Below are 14,169 nucleotides of genomic sequence, written 5' to 3'. Positions count from 1 at the left end.
TTAACTCTAGTTCCAAACACAATTCTATGCTGTCAGTACCCTCTCTAAAGCCTTCTAACAGTTATGAAAAAACACCATATATGAGTTAGTTTAACTTGATGCCCTTCAAAAAGCTCAAAAATCGCTAGAGCAATATAAACGTTTTTAGCGCCATCTTTGAGCAGTAAAGCTAAAGAGGGACAAAACGAGTCGTGAGGCATCCTGGGATGCCACACGATCAGCTGGTAGCCGGCTGATTTTCGCCGGCATCTTGGCTCTGAGGAAGTCACCCGGAAATCACTCGTTTACGAGTGAAATACCGCGAATCGGTGCGCGGTACGAAGTGTTCACACCTTTTTTTCGACTGTAGTGATTCCGCGCTCTTTTGGATACATTGCAAGGCGGATGCTTCGTGGAACGGACGGTTTTTTCTTACGGAAAATGCAAGACGGTGAGTGTTCTTTGTTTTGTTTTTTTTTTCGCTCCACGGTTTGTTTCTTGAGCGGATGTTTTATTTTTTAGCTTTTTTTTTTCTTTGCGCGTGTTCCTGGCGCGGTGGGGCGGCCGGTTTCATTGATTTCGACACCTCTACTCGAGCATCTACCTGTTAGCGAGCCCATACACTTTCCCGGTCAGTGTTTGTTTTGCTTATCCGAAGTTTTCCTTTTTTTTTTTCTTTTCTCTCTTTTTCTTTTTTTTTTTTTTTTCCGCACGCTAGGGTTGAGGTAGAGACGAGTTTAAGCTTACGACTTTTTCTTTTCTTTTTTGCTGCTGCTTGCAGTGAATTTTGAATTAACTGTACAAGTTTTTGTTTGGCGCATCACTCAGAGACAAATCAGCACCTGTAATGCCAGTTCACCGAGCCCGGGCGTATCTCAGTGGTGAAAGCCTCCAAAGTACAGGAGACCGTGCAAAAGAACAAAATAGCAATGGCACATTAAAATGACACGTGATTATAGAGAGTAAATTTACAATCAAAGGAGTAACTTACCATTTACACCAACAAGGGAATAAGATGCTTCCACTCTTAGTACCGGAACTCCGACTGCAGTAAACTCAACCATCGGTGGCGGATCATGGGTATATTTTCAATATCTTAAAACCATGCATGTTTACACTAAACTGAAAGAAAATTTAAAGAAACAAGAAATACAGTATGCACAGCTTTGTTTGGTTTGATCAGGTGAGGAAATAACTATGACAAACTTTACGCTCGCTGAGCTGTAATAATTCTTTAAGTGGGGCTATGACATACCCAGTTCGAATACACGAAGGAACAAATGTAGCAAGTTGCCAATTTCGTCACCAATCTCGTTGCTTTCTGAAGAACTTTTTGGGGGGAGTTAAAAGAAAGACGACTGCCAGGGGGAGTCAAAAGCGGTACCAACTGTAGCTTTTCGCCATTCAAGCTCTCTTTTACACAAGAGTGTAATCTGAGCTCGCATAGCTGGCTTTCATACCGGAGTTTGAATGACTTACCAATTTTCAATTCAGCCTATTTATTCAAATTTTCGAATTAAAAGACTGACTGCCCAGCAGTTTTCACCGGGTGAATTGAATGGAATGAAATTCAATAGGTGTTGAGATCATATATTTTGGCGCACGGAGTTTCCATAAATATTTTCGTTCGTTTAATCACTTTTATTTGACTCGGTCCTGCTAAGATTGATTCATGTACCATAATTCAAAGTGTTTCAACTCTGAATTCTACTTCTACTTTCAACTCTACCATATAAAAAAAAAAAATTTTTAGCACTAAAACATGTTTTTTTTTTTTTCTCTAGATGTTGGTATCGCCTGGTAACAACATAGAGAACCTACGCTAAAGGGATGAGAGTGCTACAAAATAATAAGATTAAAGATGCAGTGTGTGAAGCCAGTGCAGAGGGGACGTCTAATCATTTGGCGCTGTATTGTGAATTGGGATTCACTCTGCTGTTGCTAAAGGCAAGACACACGGTGTAAGGGCAGCGAAGGAAAAATAGATGTTAAAAGGTAGAGATGATCTAGTAGAAGCTGTATGACTGGTGGCATAAGCGGAGGGTGAAAATAAATTCACTTTATTATTTTGCTGTCGTTACACTGATCATAACTTTTGAGTACTGCCATTAAAAGGATAAACCTTAATGTTTTGTTTATTAGGTAGAAACTAACTGTTGATATGAAAAACGCTGGCTAGATGGCACAAGCCACCGCCAGATAGAAAGGGCTCAGCTGGATGCAACCACCCATTCAGTTGCTTGCGCAGACACCTCACCCTCCCTCAAAGCTGTTTTTTGTGCATGCGCAGTGTACGTCCCAGGCGCGAGGGGAGAAAGGCGTAAGCACCGCCTACAGGCCAACGCGCAGTTTACAAACAAGTCTGCGTTTGCCCACACCAGGCATGGGTCCTGCTCATGCACAGAATCCAGATTTGCATGGTGTGAAACGTCTGCGCATGCGCCATGCTCGGAGCCCCGTGTTGGTCTATATGCCACTGCCGAGTTGCGCCAACTTGTCCGAGTTTCCCTCGTCTACAACTGCTGGCACACCACACGAGACTACAACGACCAAAAATTTATTGCTGTACAAAACAACTTACGACGTGATGGAGGACGATGAGAATGGTTCACAGACGAGTTTCAAGATGGCGGTCATCAGCGGGGCTTGGTGGGGTGAACCCTCCAGCGTGCGTAGCCGCTGCGCTACGAACAGACCAAAGTGGTCTAGTCCGTCGTTTGCGGTCACGCCGACGGCTCCGGCGCCTCGATCACGGACGGCGTTCGCGTCGTCGGCTGGGCGGGTGCCCGACGGCTCCGTCTGTGTCTCAGCGTCCAGTCGAGGGCCAGAGGAAGTGACGTCGCAGCTGACGACACCGCCTGAAGTGACGTCGCCATTGTCCGAAGCAAGACGCCTGACTGCTTCTCGGAACTCCCCTTTTCGCCTACGCGCGAGTGAGACAGTGTGATTACTGATCATCATCCATACACTCAGGAAGACTCTGCGCATGACGTCATCGTTGATGTTGACAATGATGATTATTTGTGGCTGTTCCCTTTAAATCGCGCAGTCCCGTAAAGCTGGGGTCCTGGCCTGGGGGGTTTTCTTAGCCCCTTTGCGAGTAGCCACTAATATTCTAACCTTCTCTCCGTAGTCTCCACCCCTCGTTGGCCGTTTGCGTAGAGCCTGCGCCTACAGCAGTCCCACAGTCAAGTGCTCCTGCCATCTGGGTGTCTGTCCACACTCCGCTAGTATCGATGTTCTGCATTGTAGAGCCACCTTGTGCGTGGTAACAAGCAAAGTGTATACACACTAATTGCAAAGCGCTCTCAAAGGTCCGGCTTTCGACGCTGATAGTGTGCCGACTCGGCATCTTCGCCTGGCATGGCCAAACAAGCTATCTAGAAGATGATGTTGGTGGATCCAACGGACCTGAATACGAAGACGAGAGTGACGCAGAGAACAAATCAGGCTGCCGTGTCATCTGTTTGTCCTATATGTCCCTCCCGCTTTCGTGTTCAATCACTGACATGCCCTACCTTCTAGAATCATACTTCCCGACAGCATACAGTCGCTGACCCCAGAAAAAGCCTGTGGTCCAGTGCGGAGATGTATCGGACACCTGAATCCTCTAAGAATGTCCTTTGGATGTCCTAGAGACATCTACTCTTTCTGGGACGTCCACTCTACTGACTTTAGGAAGGATCTACAATGCTGTCTCTATACTCTGTTTCACGGTAGCTTGGCGAACTGTGGAGGCTGAGGCCCCGCGACCCAATAAGGGCACCGGGGCAAGGGACGTGATAATACTCCGTGGTCGAGGCTACCGGGGCCTCGTTACCGCCACAGCAACAGAGCCCTCCGCGACAAAAAGTAGTTCTAGGTTTGTTTTTCTCTTAATGGAAATTGAACTTGCGCGATTCCATTTATAACGAGAAGATATGAATAAAGAATGAATAATCACAAGCTTATGAGTCAATTATATTTAAACCAAATAAGTGACGCCACATCCGTATTTGCTCGATTTTTTCCGCCTTCTAGCGCCGTGGTCGTTGGCGATTGCAGCCGTGTAATCGGCCGTTACCGCTCAAAACATTGCACTGTGGCCTGGCATTAGTAGCACCCGTCACAGATTCAAGCCTAAAGTGAGCATATGGTTGTCTCATAAACTGTTCCCTAAGTGCTCGCTATTCTAGCAGACAGATGTTGCTGCGGTGGACGTTCATCCGAAGTTGTTTGGTTTTGAAGCAGACGACAGCCAGTCCCTCCAAGCCTCGCATTTAGCGTGGTGACACAAATGCTCCCACGACGTCGGGTCACTTGTCTCGCTCCGACGCTCTTATTGGATCGCGGGGCCCTAGCCTCCAGAGTTCACCAAGTTACTGTGAAACTGAGTATAGATGAGGCGCTCATGTAGTTAAAAGGGCAATGCAACGATTCTTGTACTTTCAGTAAATATCACATGCCATTAGTCTTTGACATTCATAACCTATGAAACACGCTTCAGTTGTTTTTTTTTCTTCCCTGTGCAAAGGCAGTCGCAGAAAACGTTCGAGAAAAAGTTAAAGCAAGAAGGAGGCGAGCTGGTTAAAGAAAAACGCACGGTATTCACCCCCTCAACTCGCAACCTGAACAAGCAGCCACGTGATCTGGAGCAAATTATATGCCACCGATTTTTATCATAGCCAAGCACTGGGTTGGGCAAAGCACAGGATGTGCGCTGTGTTCCACACATTGTTAATGTTCGGCTATTCCAGTCATCGCAGCGATTGGGCACGATCTACTATATCCGAATGCGTGTTGAGGCATTTAAAGCGCAACTCCGCTCAATTCCGAAGATTTCAGGATAATGAGTAATTTCGCATTAAAAAGCCCTAGTAAAAGACACTACGCCATTTGCTTCACGAAAAATAGGATATGTATATCTAAATCCAATTTTTAAAAATAAGTAGAAACTGAAATTTCGGCTCCATCCGGCAACATTGTCCTCGGGCCGCCATGTCACGTACCACGTGACATGGCTGTCACGTGGTACGAGATTTTACGTGATCCTTTACGCAACAACGGGTGGGACTGGGGCGGGTGTGTGCAAGGCGCAAGTGTCGTCTGCACCGCACTCTTCATCACAGTGTCTGACATTCGATGATGTCTGCACAACTGCTGCATAAGTCTGCGCACGTTGTGTTCGTATGTGGACGAAACTCCGAGAGACAATAATCACAAACGGCGAGACGGCGACGGCGGTTGTGACGCGGGAGATGGCGGTAACGGTGGGACCACGGTGGGGCGGCCGGACGGCTCTCAAGGAGCGCGCTGCGCAGGTGCGACGATCACGTGGACATCGCTGAGCGCCGAGAGGAAACGTTGCTGACGTCGCCCGTTACGCTTGCCCGGAGAAGTAAAAACAAACGAAAGGGGGCAATGGCAATGACGTTTAGCTCAATGTTGGCTACGCCCCTCAACTCAATGTTGGTCGCGCCTCAATTCGCCCGCTCGAGTCAGCTGATTTCAGCAACTTGGTGAGCTGCAAAGTTCGCCGGAGTGTTTAAGAAACATATAAACAGAACTATGTCGTAATATTTAACGTGTGGTCTTCCGGGTGATACTGAAGAGGACTGCATTGTTTTTTTCAAAAACAAAAATGAAGCAGAGTTGCTCTTTCAATATCGTCGCCACGGGGATCACTACGCTTGATGACAAAATCCTGGGGATATATCACTGTTGACAACGAGCAGAATAAGATCTTTACTATGTCGTTAAGTTTTGCGATGGAGAGACCGAGAGAAAACGTCCACTTTTATCCTCGAAATTACGCAGCGACAAGGAAGCTTCTAGGTCAGTGGCGTTGTGTGCGAGTGTACTTAGGACCCACTAGTGCCAGTAAGCTTGCATAAAATGAGAAACATTCCGACTCAATATTGTTACACGGCCCTTTTAAGGATTATTTTCGCATTTTTTCTGACCGTATTTAATTGGGACGTGAGCTGGGAGCGTAGGCAACTGGCCTCCTTGCACGAGAACTGGTTAAGCATTGCTCATAAATGTCAGTACCACGTGGAGTATACCTTTGGAAAACCTGTTTGGCAATGGCGATGCTGTGCTCCATGGCTTCCATGGCGATCTCATCTTCACGTTCCGAGTCCACCACGTCTTCATGGCAAGATCTGCAGAAGAGCCACCTCTTTGTAGTTCAGGCAGCTGTGCATAAACAGCACTGGGACAGAGAGAGTGCTGTCTCAATGCAGCAAGTGCACAGTCTCGCTGAGACACAGAGCGTGCTCAACGACACGCTCAGTGACCAAGTGCACTTCACTCATCGCTTGTATACTGAATCTCTGGGAACTTTCGAAGCTTATTCTGTCTCGATCAAGGTAATAGTAAAGGCTATGCATCATGGGTAAACGCAGCATATGCTGATCTGTTACTGTTGCAAATGTCTTTTGGTGCGCAAGAAAGACGGTACATGGCGACCCTATGGCATGGATCAGCTGGTCCATAGTTTAAAAGCTAACGTGATGCTAAACCCTGAGACTGGGTGGGAAATAATTAGAACGGGATGAGGTACAAAAAAAGAGTGCAGACAGCGCCTCAGACTCGCAAAATCTACTTCATCCGCGCTGTATATCCTCATCTTTTTCATCCCATGCGGTCTCATGGCTTACCATCATGTTAAATTCACAACAGCTCGCTTGCACTTTACGCATTTTTTTAAATTTTTATAAAAAATAGTTTAGTAATTGTTGGCGGAAAGCGCTTCGTTGGGGAACCAATCTGGAAACTGTGGGCACGCCTTAAAGCGTAAGTGCAAAGAAAAAAAGTGTATTTTTAAATAGCTTAATTGGGACAAGCATGTCACAAAACAATTTTTCCAACAAAAACAAATTTTTTTACAGCAATATTTATCTTGTGGGACTGATTTTAGTTTGCGGCTATTTTGTTTGTTTTTAATCGCGCGCCACAAAGTTGGTATTATACGTCACAGAGTGGCTGCTCTACGTCACGGAGTGACGTATTCCAGCCACTCCGCGCGCGTCGAAAGAGCGGGAGTTTCAAATGTGGAGAGGTTGTGACTCCGACTAAATTACGTCCTGTGGCGTAAATATTGCTACAAGAAATTTGTTTTTTCGCGGAAGATTTGTTTTGTGACATGCTTATCCTAAATAGGCTGTTTAAAAAAACACTTTTTTTTTCTTTGCAGTTACCCTTTAACAAGGTCAGACGATCTACACACACCAGCAGCAAGATGACGGCGCCCAGAGGCTGTACTTGAGTGTTGGAGAGCTGCTTATGTATAAATGAAACTGGAGAAGCCGTTCATGGTACAGACAAACTCTGGCAAAGGGAACTCTGACAGGACAGGGTCCTTTCTCATAGACGTGAATTGTGCTATGCGTACGTGGCGTCTTGCTCTTCTGAAATTATCATCTCCAGGGGCTCCGGCGGCTCCTGCTTCACTTGCGGCATCGGTCCCCTATGGAAAAAGTTCCAAGATTAATCTGGTAATTCCACGAGGCATGAAATACCTCAATTTCTTTTTTCTTTAAATGCAATAGCATTTTTAGGGCTAAAAAACTGAGATTGTGAGCGTCCATCCGTCACAGCTAGATTGCAAAACTTAGCGGGAATCCTGAAATATAATGTGCAACTATACACCAATTAAAATTTGGCCGCTATATGTAGCGGGAAGCGTTTCCCTGCTAGATATAACAACGGTAAAACCTGAATTGCTGTAAAGCTGTACACCGATTCATTTCTCTCGTTAAATTTGGTGAGAAAACTTGGAATGGCGTCTAATTATAAACCGTTCATGTAGGAAGAAGCGGCGCAAAAATGGCACCACGCTGAGACAGACAGAGAGCACCGAGCTTGTCGGACATTTGAAGAGGTGCGAAGGATCCGAAATGCTATCGTATTACATCTCTTCTGGCAGCAGCTCCAGAGAAGGCATAGTTTCTTTTTGTTAATATTTTAAGGAGGCTCCTAGATTCTTTTTTTCTGGCCGAGCAGAGGGAAGATGGTTTCTTTGTATCAACTTTGGGGGGCGAAGATAACCCGGGAAGGAAACAAGGGCAAAGTTTGGGGGAACTGTATTTAGGTTACAGCAGCTCAATGGGCAAACCGGATGTAGCTGACGTTTTGATTGTGGATTGGATGGAGGAGGCTTTGTGCACGTGTTGTTCTCTAGCCACTTCACCTTGAACCCAGTCTTTTGTATAGGTGGCAGCACATACTTGGCAAAAGGTGTGCGGAGTGGAGATAATGCGGGCTCATTTGTAAACAGCGTGTTCGCCCATGAACCATTTTCTTCCGTGTCATCACAGCTTCGAGCTTTTGTAGGCAAGTTAGATGCCCTTGTAAATACACGTTTTAACAAAAAGGAATAACGCTGAGGTGTTGCAGTCGCGAACGTACCCACTTTCATCCTGTAACATGGCCTCGAGCGAGGCCAGGCCTGACGTGAAGTTGACGTGGTCCACGTTTGCCTGCACCCAGCTGCTGGATACGAAGGTGCCACATGCCGGTGACACGCCGGCCTGGCTGCTGCCCTCGCTGTCATGTAAAGGGTCAACAAGGGAGCCGACAAGGAAGTATTAAGAATGTCATCCCATCTTCAACGGCAGGTTCAAATTACGATTGAAATATATGCCTTTAAAGGAACACTGATAAGGCATTTATGCTTGACAAGGTTTTTATTTGTACATGACACGTGAGAGCCCAACTACCCAGAACACAATTTGCGGCTCGAAATTCGTTTTCTTTTCGCACGGAAACCACCGATCGAGAACTGGCCGGTTTGAGTCTAGCTCACTCTCTTCTCTGTGGTCACGTGCTGTTGTCTATAGTTTAGACACAACCACCACAGATAATCAAAGTCAAGGGTCATTGAAGGAATGCACTCAATACTAAAAATAGAGAGAAAATATGATACCCATTTTCGTGGCTTCTAAAAAGCTGCAAATACATTGATTGAAAAAAAAAAAGTGTTGCTAAAAAAAACACAGCTGTGTTATTTTTAGCAACACTCTCCTCCTCCATATTTCTTCTTCCTCCCAAGGGTTTGGTTTCGAGCAATTGCATTTTTTTACTTCATTAAAAATGTATGTGACACTGTAGCAAAATACTGACTGGGTAGTGTTCTAATACCGTGTTAAATGTTAAACCCTGGCAAAAAATAAAACCAAAATTTTTGGGGTGTCAGTGTCCCTTTAAAATGAAGTATTCGGTTATCATCACTGCCATCACAGGGGGGTCACTTGAAAACACTTTTGATTGGCTGCTGCCGCTTCAAACGTCCCTGAGTCGTTCCGAGTTACTTGCCCGTTTCGAGTTGAACCCGAACAACTTGCCAGCAACCCTGGAATGGCTGGAAAAATTGCCCCGTCTGAAGCGGGTCTTAGTAGAATTCGTGTGCCCAGACTCGATATTTCAATCAGGGCTGCGGTTAGCGATGGCTTCCCAAGGCTGACCAGGTGGTATGGTAAATTTACAAGTTGTCTTTTACCCCTGCAGGGATAGCACTGAACTGTGACGACGGATATGCAGGACAATTGCTTTTAACCGATACCGATTTATTAAAAAAACAAAGAGATGATGCCCCTTACATCACCTCTTTCACTGTTTGTTACCGTGCTCGACCAACACTGCATGCATTCGCTCCACCTCACAAGTTGCCTTCAGTGCTGGCAGAAACACCGTCATCAGTACGACGTTTCTCTGCACAGAGTGCTTTGTTTGCGCGAGCACTTGTGCATGGAAAGTGGTTTTAAAAATCAAGCGTTCGTCATAATTGTGTGGTCTGCGCCTTCATCAAGACAAAGATGGAGCATGTAAAGATGCACTGCATTTTCCACGTCATATGGAGCATCAGGCGCAGACTGGACACGAGAGCTGCGTCTGCCTGCGTTCGATCAGTGCTTCACTGGCTAATTAAAAGGGTAAACTGACACATTTTAGTTGGTTGGTCAACTGATCGTGACAATTATAAACCAGTGAAGATGATACCTAACCTCGCGGTCAGCTTTCTGTGGCAATGCAGTCAATACTAGGGGAGTGGGTGCACCAACCGCTGTAAACGCGCTTTCCTCCTCTCTTCAGATTGCCACAGAAAGCTGACAGCGAGTATAGGAATACTAGTGTTAAAACAACAATAAAAAGAAACTTTTCATTACGAAAGATTCTAAGTTCATATGTTTATTCTTTTCCGAAAGAGCAGACGGCACTAGAGAGTTTTGGTAGATTGTCCTGGTGACTCGGTTAACGATACCCGATGCTCTGCCACCACCTTTGCACAGGCATCGTATCATTATCGCGGGTATCGGAACGATCCACTGAAAATTTCTCATGAAAGCGCTGGTTCACGGGATCACTGAATGCAAGGACACTAAACAACCTTCCGTCACACCTATTCAGAATGAAAGAGTTCCTCACCCTGAAGTGTCAGCGCCTCCGTTCCATCGCCGCTGTTCGAGGATCTGGTCGAGCTTGGGAAAGAGTGTCCATGTTTGTCCCCTGCGGAACCGCTTCAGGCCCTTAAGGCGGTCGACCTCCTCCTGCTTGCGGACCTTGTAGTACTTGTCGCGAATGTTGCGCCACTTGTTCATGGCCTTGTGACCTGCACGGGAACCACAATGTGAGTGCATCGGGGACAGTCCCGAACGTCCGCAGTTTGAAAGTGTCGTTTTCCAAAAGTGCGCACCATCTAATAGCTGTTGTACCGATTATCCGAGTTCGCATGTATCGTAAGCGTGTATTGGACACGAGTTTATGCATCAGCGTTCGGCGTGAACACGACTCGGCTCGCATTGAGAACAAGTGCTGCGTCAGCAATTGGTGAGGACTCGCTAATCCAATCACACGCTCCGTGCCCAAGGAATGGCGACCATCAATGTTGCTCGATAAACTTTTGAATAGGGTCCATTTCTTTTCATCTGATCGTTATAGATAGGGTTCCACGTTTTCGGTTTCTATTTTTTCAAAATTTGGCATACTTTTTTCGGTGTTTATTTTAAAATTCAATTTCCGGTTTATTTCGCTGCATATTTATGCCCACAAAAGTTTATCGGCTTTTTTCAGCAAATATAAAATAAACACCAACACACACCGGATCAGATTATCCTTGTAGCTCTGATATTTGTGTTCTCTCAAGGAATAACGGCACAGATACATTGAAAAAGAAATGGACACTTTATTTGGCAAATGTCTGCAACTGTAAAAGAAACAAGAAAAAAAAACACAGAAGTACAAACAAGTCAGATATGAAGCCCACACCCCAAAATCATGGAACTTCACCTTCTGTATGTCAGGATTACATGATCTTATTAGAGCACACACACACATGTACTGTTCCAGGTTCTCCTCTTTCTTTCCTGTTAATATGACACACTGAACTTCGAGAATGCCCTTTAAACGCTAATACTGGACACTGGCAGGCTAAGGAGATAAAGCGCTGTCTGAGCCAAAATCGGCCAATGAACCAATTGTGACCGCTAAAAGAGATACAGTGTGACGTTTTGGAGCTCAACACAACATGCAGAGCTTGCATCAAGTCAGTCTTTCTTACGAGTTTGAAAACACGCTCGTACATGGCGAAGTCATGGGGGCATTTCAGACTACACGTTCCGATCGATGATGCGCAGATTAAACCAAAACGTCGTGATGGTATCCGTGCATCCCATACATTCGGACACGTTTCGATAGACACTGTCGTTTTACTTTTTCGCCACGGCTCTGCGGTACGACTGGAAGGTCAAAGTGACCTTTTCCGGATAAAATCAAACTTTTGAAAATGGATTCGGCGTACTTTTATCGATTTAAACCGAAAAATCCGAACCCTAGTTATAGACCAACTAACAAGTCAGCGTTTGTCCATGCCAGGTGTGGGCACTGCGGGGGCGCACAAACCAGATTCATGAGAAGTGGAGCGTGTGCGTCGTACCGACAGCAGTGCCACCGCAGCGGCATGACGCCATAGCCGCGCGTTGGTGTATGGCAGGTCCCGAAAAAAGGAAAGAACCGACCAAAATTAAAATGATTGTACTTCTCAAACTGAACGCCCCACTTGGAACGATTCGAAGACGGTTGAAGCAACAGCAGCCAATCAGGAACACCATATTTTCACGTGATGCCTCGCGTTGGTGATGATGACAACTAAAGACTTGGTTCTGGTTTGAAATTGATCGTTTTTGGAAATAAACCATTTCAGAGAGATGCATCAGTATTCTCTATGCCATTAAAATTAATAAAAACGCACTTATAGCACGTAACTTTGTGTCTAAATAGTGCAAGAAAAATCAAATTTCATGATGATGATGGCAAATTGCAGCATTTCGGTTGCTGTGTGTGAACGCGGGCGGCCCGTGTTGCTGGTGTTGCGACTTCAAGTTGCTGGGCGAAATTGCCCCGTCTGAAGCGGGCCTCAGCAATTTCGAGGTTGCTGGTGGGTTGTTCCCTAGCTTTCCTTAGATCGACACGAATTGTTGAGATCGGGTCTGCTCTGGCTCGAAACAAGCGAGCAACTCGGAGATGTTTGAAGCGGCAGCAGCGAATCAAGGACTCAATATTTTCATGTGAAACCTCGTGCCAGTGACGACGACAACTAGACTTGGTTCTGGTTTGAAATTGGTGGTTTTTGGAAATAATCCGTTTCACAGTGATACATTAGTATTTTGAACTAGGGATGTCGCGAACCAGTCGAGGTTCGAGTTCGACCAGGTTCGACTTTTTCAAACTTCTTGTTCAACTGCTACGGGCATGCGGGACAGGCTGGCCAGTTAGCTTCGGATTGGATGGTGATGACTGAGGGGTGAATTAAGGGCAGCACTGATTGGTTATTTCAGTTAATACAGTACAAAAAATGAACTGATTAACTTCTTCACTGATTAAAATTAGTTTATTTTCATTGACACTGTTTATAAAATTAAAATAACTCTTTGCAGAAAAAAAAAAAAAGAAAATTTTTTTTTTCCAAATTTAGACATGCTTGTATCAAGGACTGGCCACACTGTCCACAAAGTCGAACCCACTGGCCGAACCGGTCGAATCTGGTCAAAAGTCCGAAGGCTCGTCGACCCCGAAAGTTCGAGCTAAAAATCCGGTTCGACAAAAGTTCGCGACACATCTAGTTGCTGCTTGTGAACGCGGGCGGTCCGTGTTGCTGGTGTTGCAACCACGACCGGTCCTACACAGGCCGGTCGTGGTTGCGACGTCAAGTTGCTGGGAGAAATTGCCCCGTCCGAAGCGGGCCTGAAAGCACGCCTTCCTATGACAAGAAAAAGGCGTCGCAAAAACACAACGGCAGACGGCGAACGCGCGTAGGGGACCGGCGAAGCCGCGTAGGGAAAGAGAGCAGGCAGGCAGACGGCGTAGGGAAAACCCAGGGACATTTTCTCCCCAGCGTCGGCGATTTTCCGTCCCTGCTCCCTCCCCCACGTCGGCAAGCTCGGTCGGCAACGCCGCAATGTCGGCGCTGCAGCCGCATTCGGCGGTGTGTATGCCCCTTGCCCCGCTCACCACTGAGGCCGAACTGCTGTCCGATGATCTCCCAGAGGGCTTCCTTCTTGGAGACGTCCTTGAAGTCGAGTTGCGTGCGGTCGTAGAGGAACCGATGCGGCCGCACGGCGTCCACAAACTCCTCGACGGGGAACGCCATTGCGGACAGCGTCGTCGCCTCCCGCCGCTGCGCTGGCGTTTCCGTCCGTTCCGGCCTGCTGCGGAGCAACGCCGCGGTCACGTGACGACTGTGGGAGAGGGGGGTAGGTGCGGCGGGTCGTTGCGGCTTGTGGCGCGCTGCGCAGTCGAGGTGACGGTGGCGGCATCGCGCGCTCCGGCTGCACGCAGCTGCGAACGCTACCGCTACACCACCGCCGATTCCGGTTTACTGAGCGCGCCCGTCAAGATTTCCTAGTTCTTCGGAAAGGGAGTCCGGTGCGCTATCTCCAAATCAAGCTAAAAAAAACTGAAAAAAAAAAAAACTACGCGCGTGTTTTCTTTTTTTTTTTTTTTAGCTCACCGTTGCTAGCAGTCTTTGACTGCTAGCAACGGTGCAGTAGCATCATGACTCCCGGCTTTGTTCGAGTGGACCACTAAATTAATCTATTGTGAGACGTATTCAACACGCTAGTAAAATGAAGAAACGCAGGCAAGTGTGTAAACTAACTCCATAAAAAATATATAAAAACCGAGCCTGTGAACATAAAATAAAACCAGACAAGC

General features: G+C 46.5%; 2 protein-coding genes across 3 annotated transcripts in view; one reads left to right on the top strand and one right to left on the bottom strand.

Moving 5' to 3' along the window:
* The first annotated feature begins 224 nt into the window (after positions 1–224).
* Positions 225–14,169, top strand: part of LOC115324686 — a 215,810-nt gene continuing 201,865 nt past the window's right edge. For both annotated transcript variants that reach the window (XM_040215963.2, XM_040215962.3), the window contains exon 1: positions 225–430. In XM_040215963.2, coding sequence (XP_040071897.1) covers positions 385–430 — 46 coding nt within the window. In that variant the 5' untranslated portion in view covers positions 225–384. The remainder of the gene's footprint in view (positions 431–14,169) is intronic.
* LOC115324684 lies at positions 2,521–13,758 on the bottom strand. Its single transcript, XM_029985312.4, has 6 exons — positions 13,468–13,758; positions 10,387–10,570; positions 8,371–8,508; positions 7,355–7,429; positions 6,024–6,122; positions 2,521–2,902 (listed from the first exon to the last, which is right to left on the bottom strand). Exons 1-6 carry the CDS (start codon positions 13,604–13,606, stop codon positions 2,557–2,559), a joined length of 981 nt encoding a protein of 326 aa, XP_029841172.2. The 5' UTR covers positions 13,607–13,758; the 3' UTR covers positions 2,521–2,556.

The sequence above is a fragment of the Ixodes scapularis genome, unplaced genomic scaffold (genome assembly GCF_016920785.2).
Source record: "Ixodes scapularis isolate PalLabHiFi unplaced genomic scaffold, ASM1692078v2 PGA_scaffold8__174_contigs__length_109621045, whole genome shotgun sequence".
Lineage (NCBI taxonomy): Eukaryota > Metazoa > Arthropoda > Arachnida > Ixodida > Ixodidae > Ixodes > Ixodes scapularis.
Note: the sequence above shows the minus strand (reverse complement) of the source record. Positions and strands in the feature narration are given on the sequence as shown.

Excerpts from the sequence above, each read along its gene's own strand:
- LOC115324684 (XM_029985312.4), bottom strand. The coding sequence starts at position 13,606 with ATGGCGTTCCCCGTCGAGGAGTTTGTGGACGCCGTGCGGCCGCATCGG. Across the intron at positions 10,571-13,467 it reads ACAGCAGTTCGGCCTCAGTG|GTCACAAGGCCATGAACAAG; the intron begins GTGAGCGGGGCA and ends GTTCCCGTGCAG. Across the intron at positions 6,123-7,354 it reads TCAGAAGAGCAAGACGCCAC|ATCTTGCCATGAAGACGTGG; the intron begins GTACGCATAGCA and ends GCTCTTCTGCAG.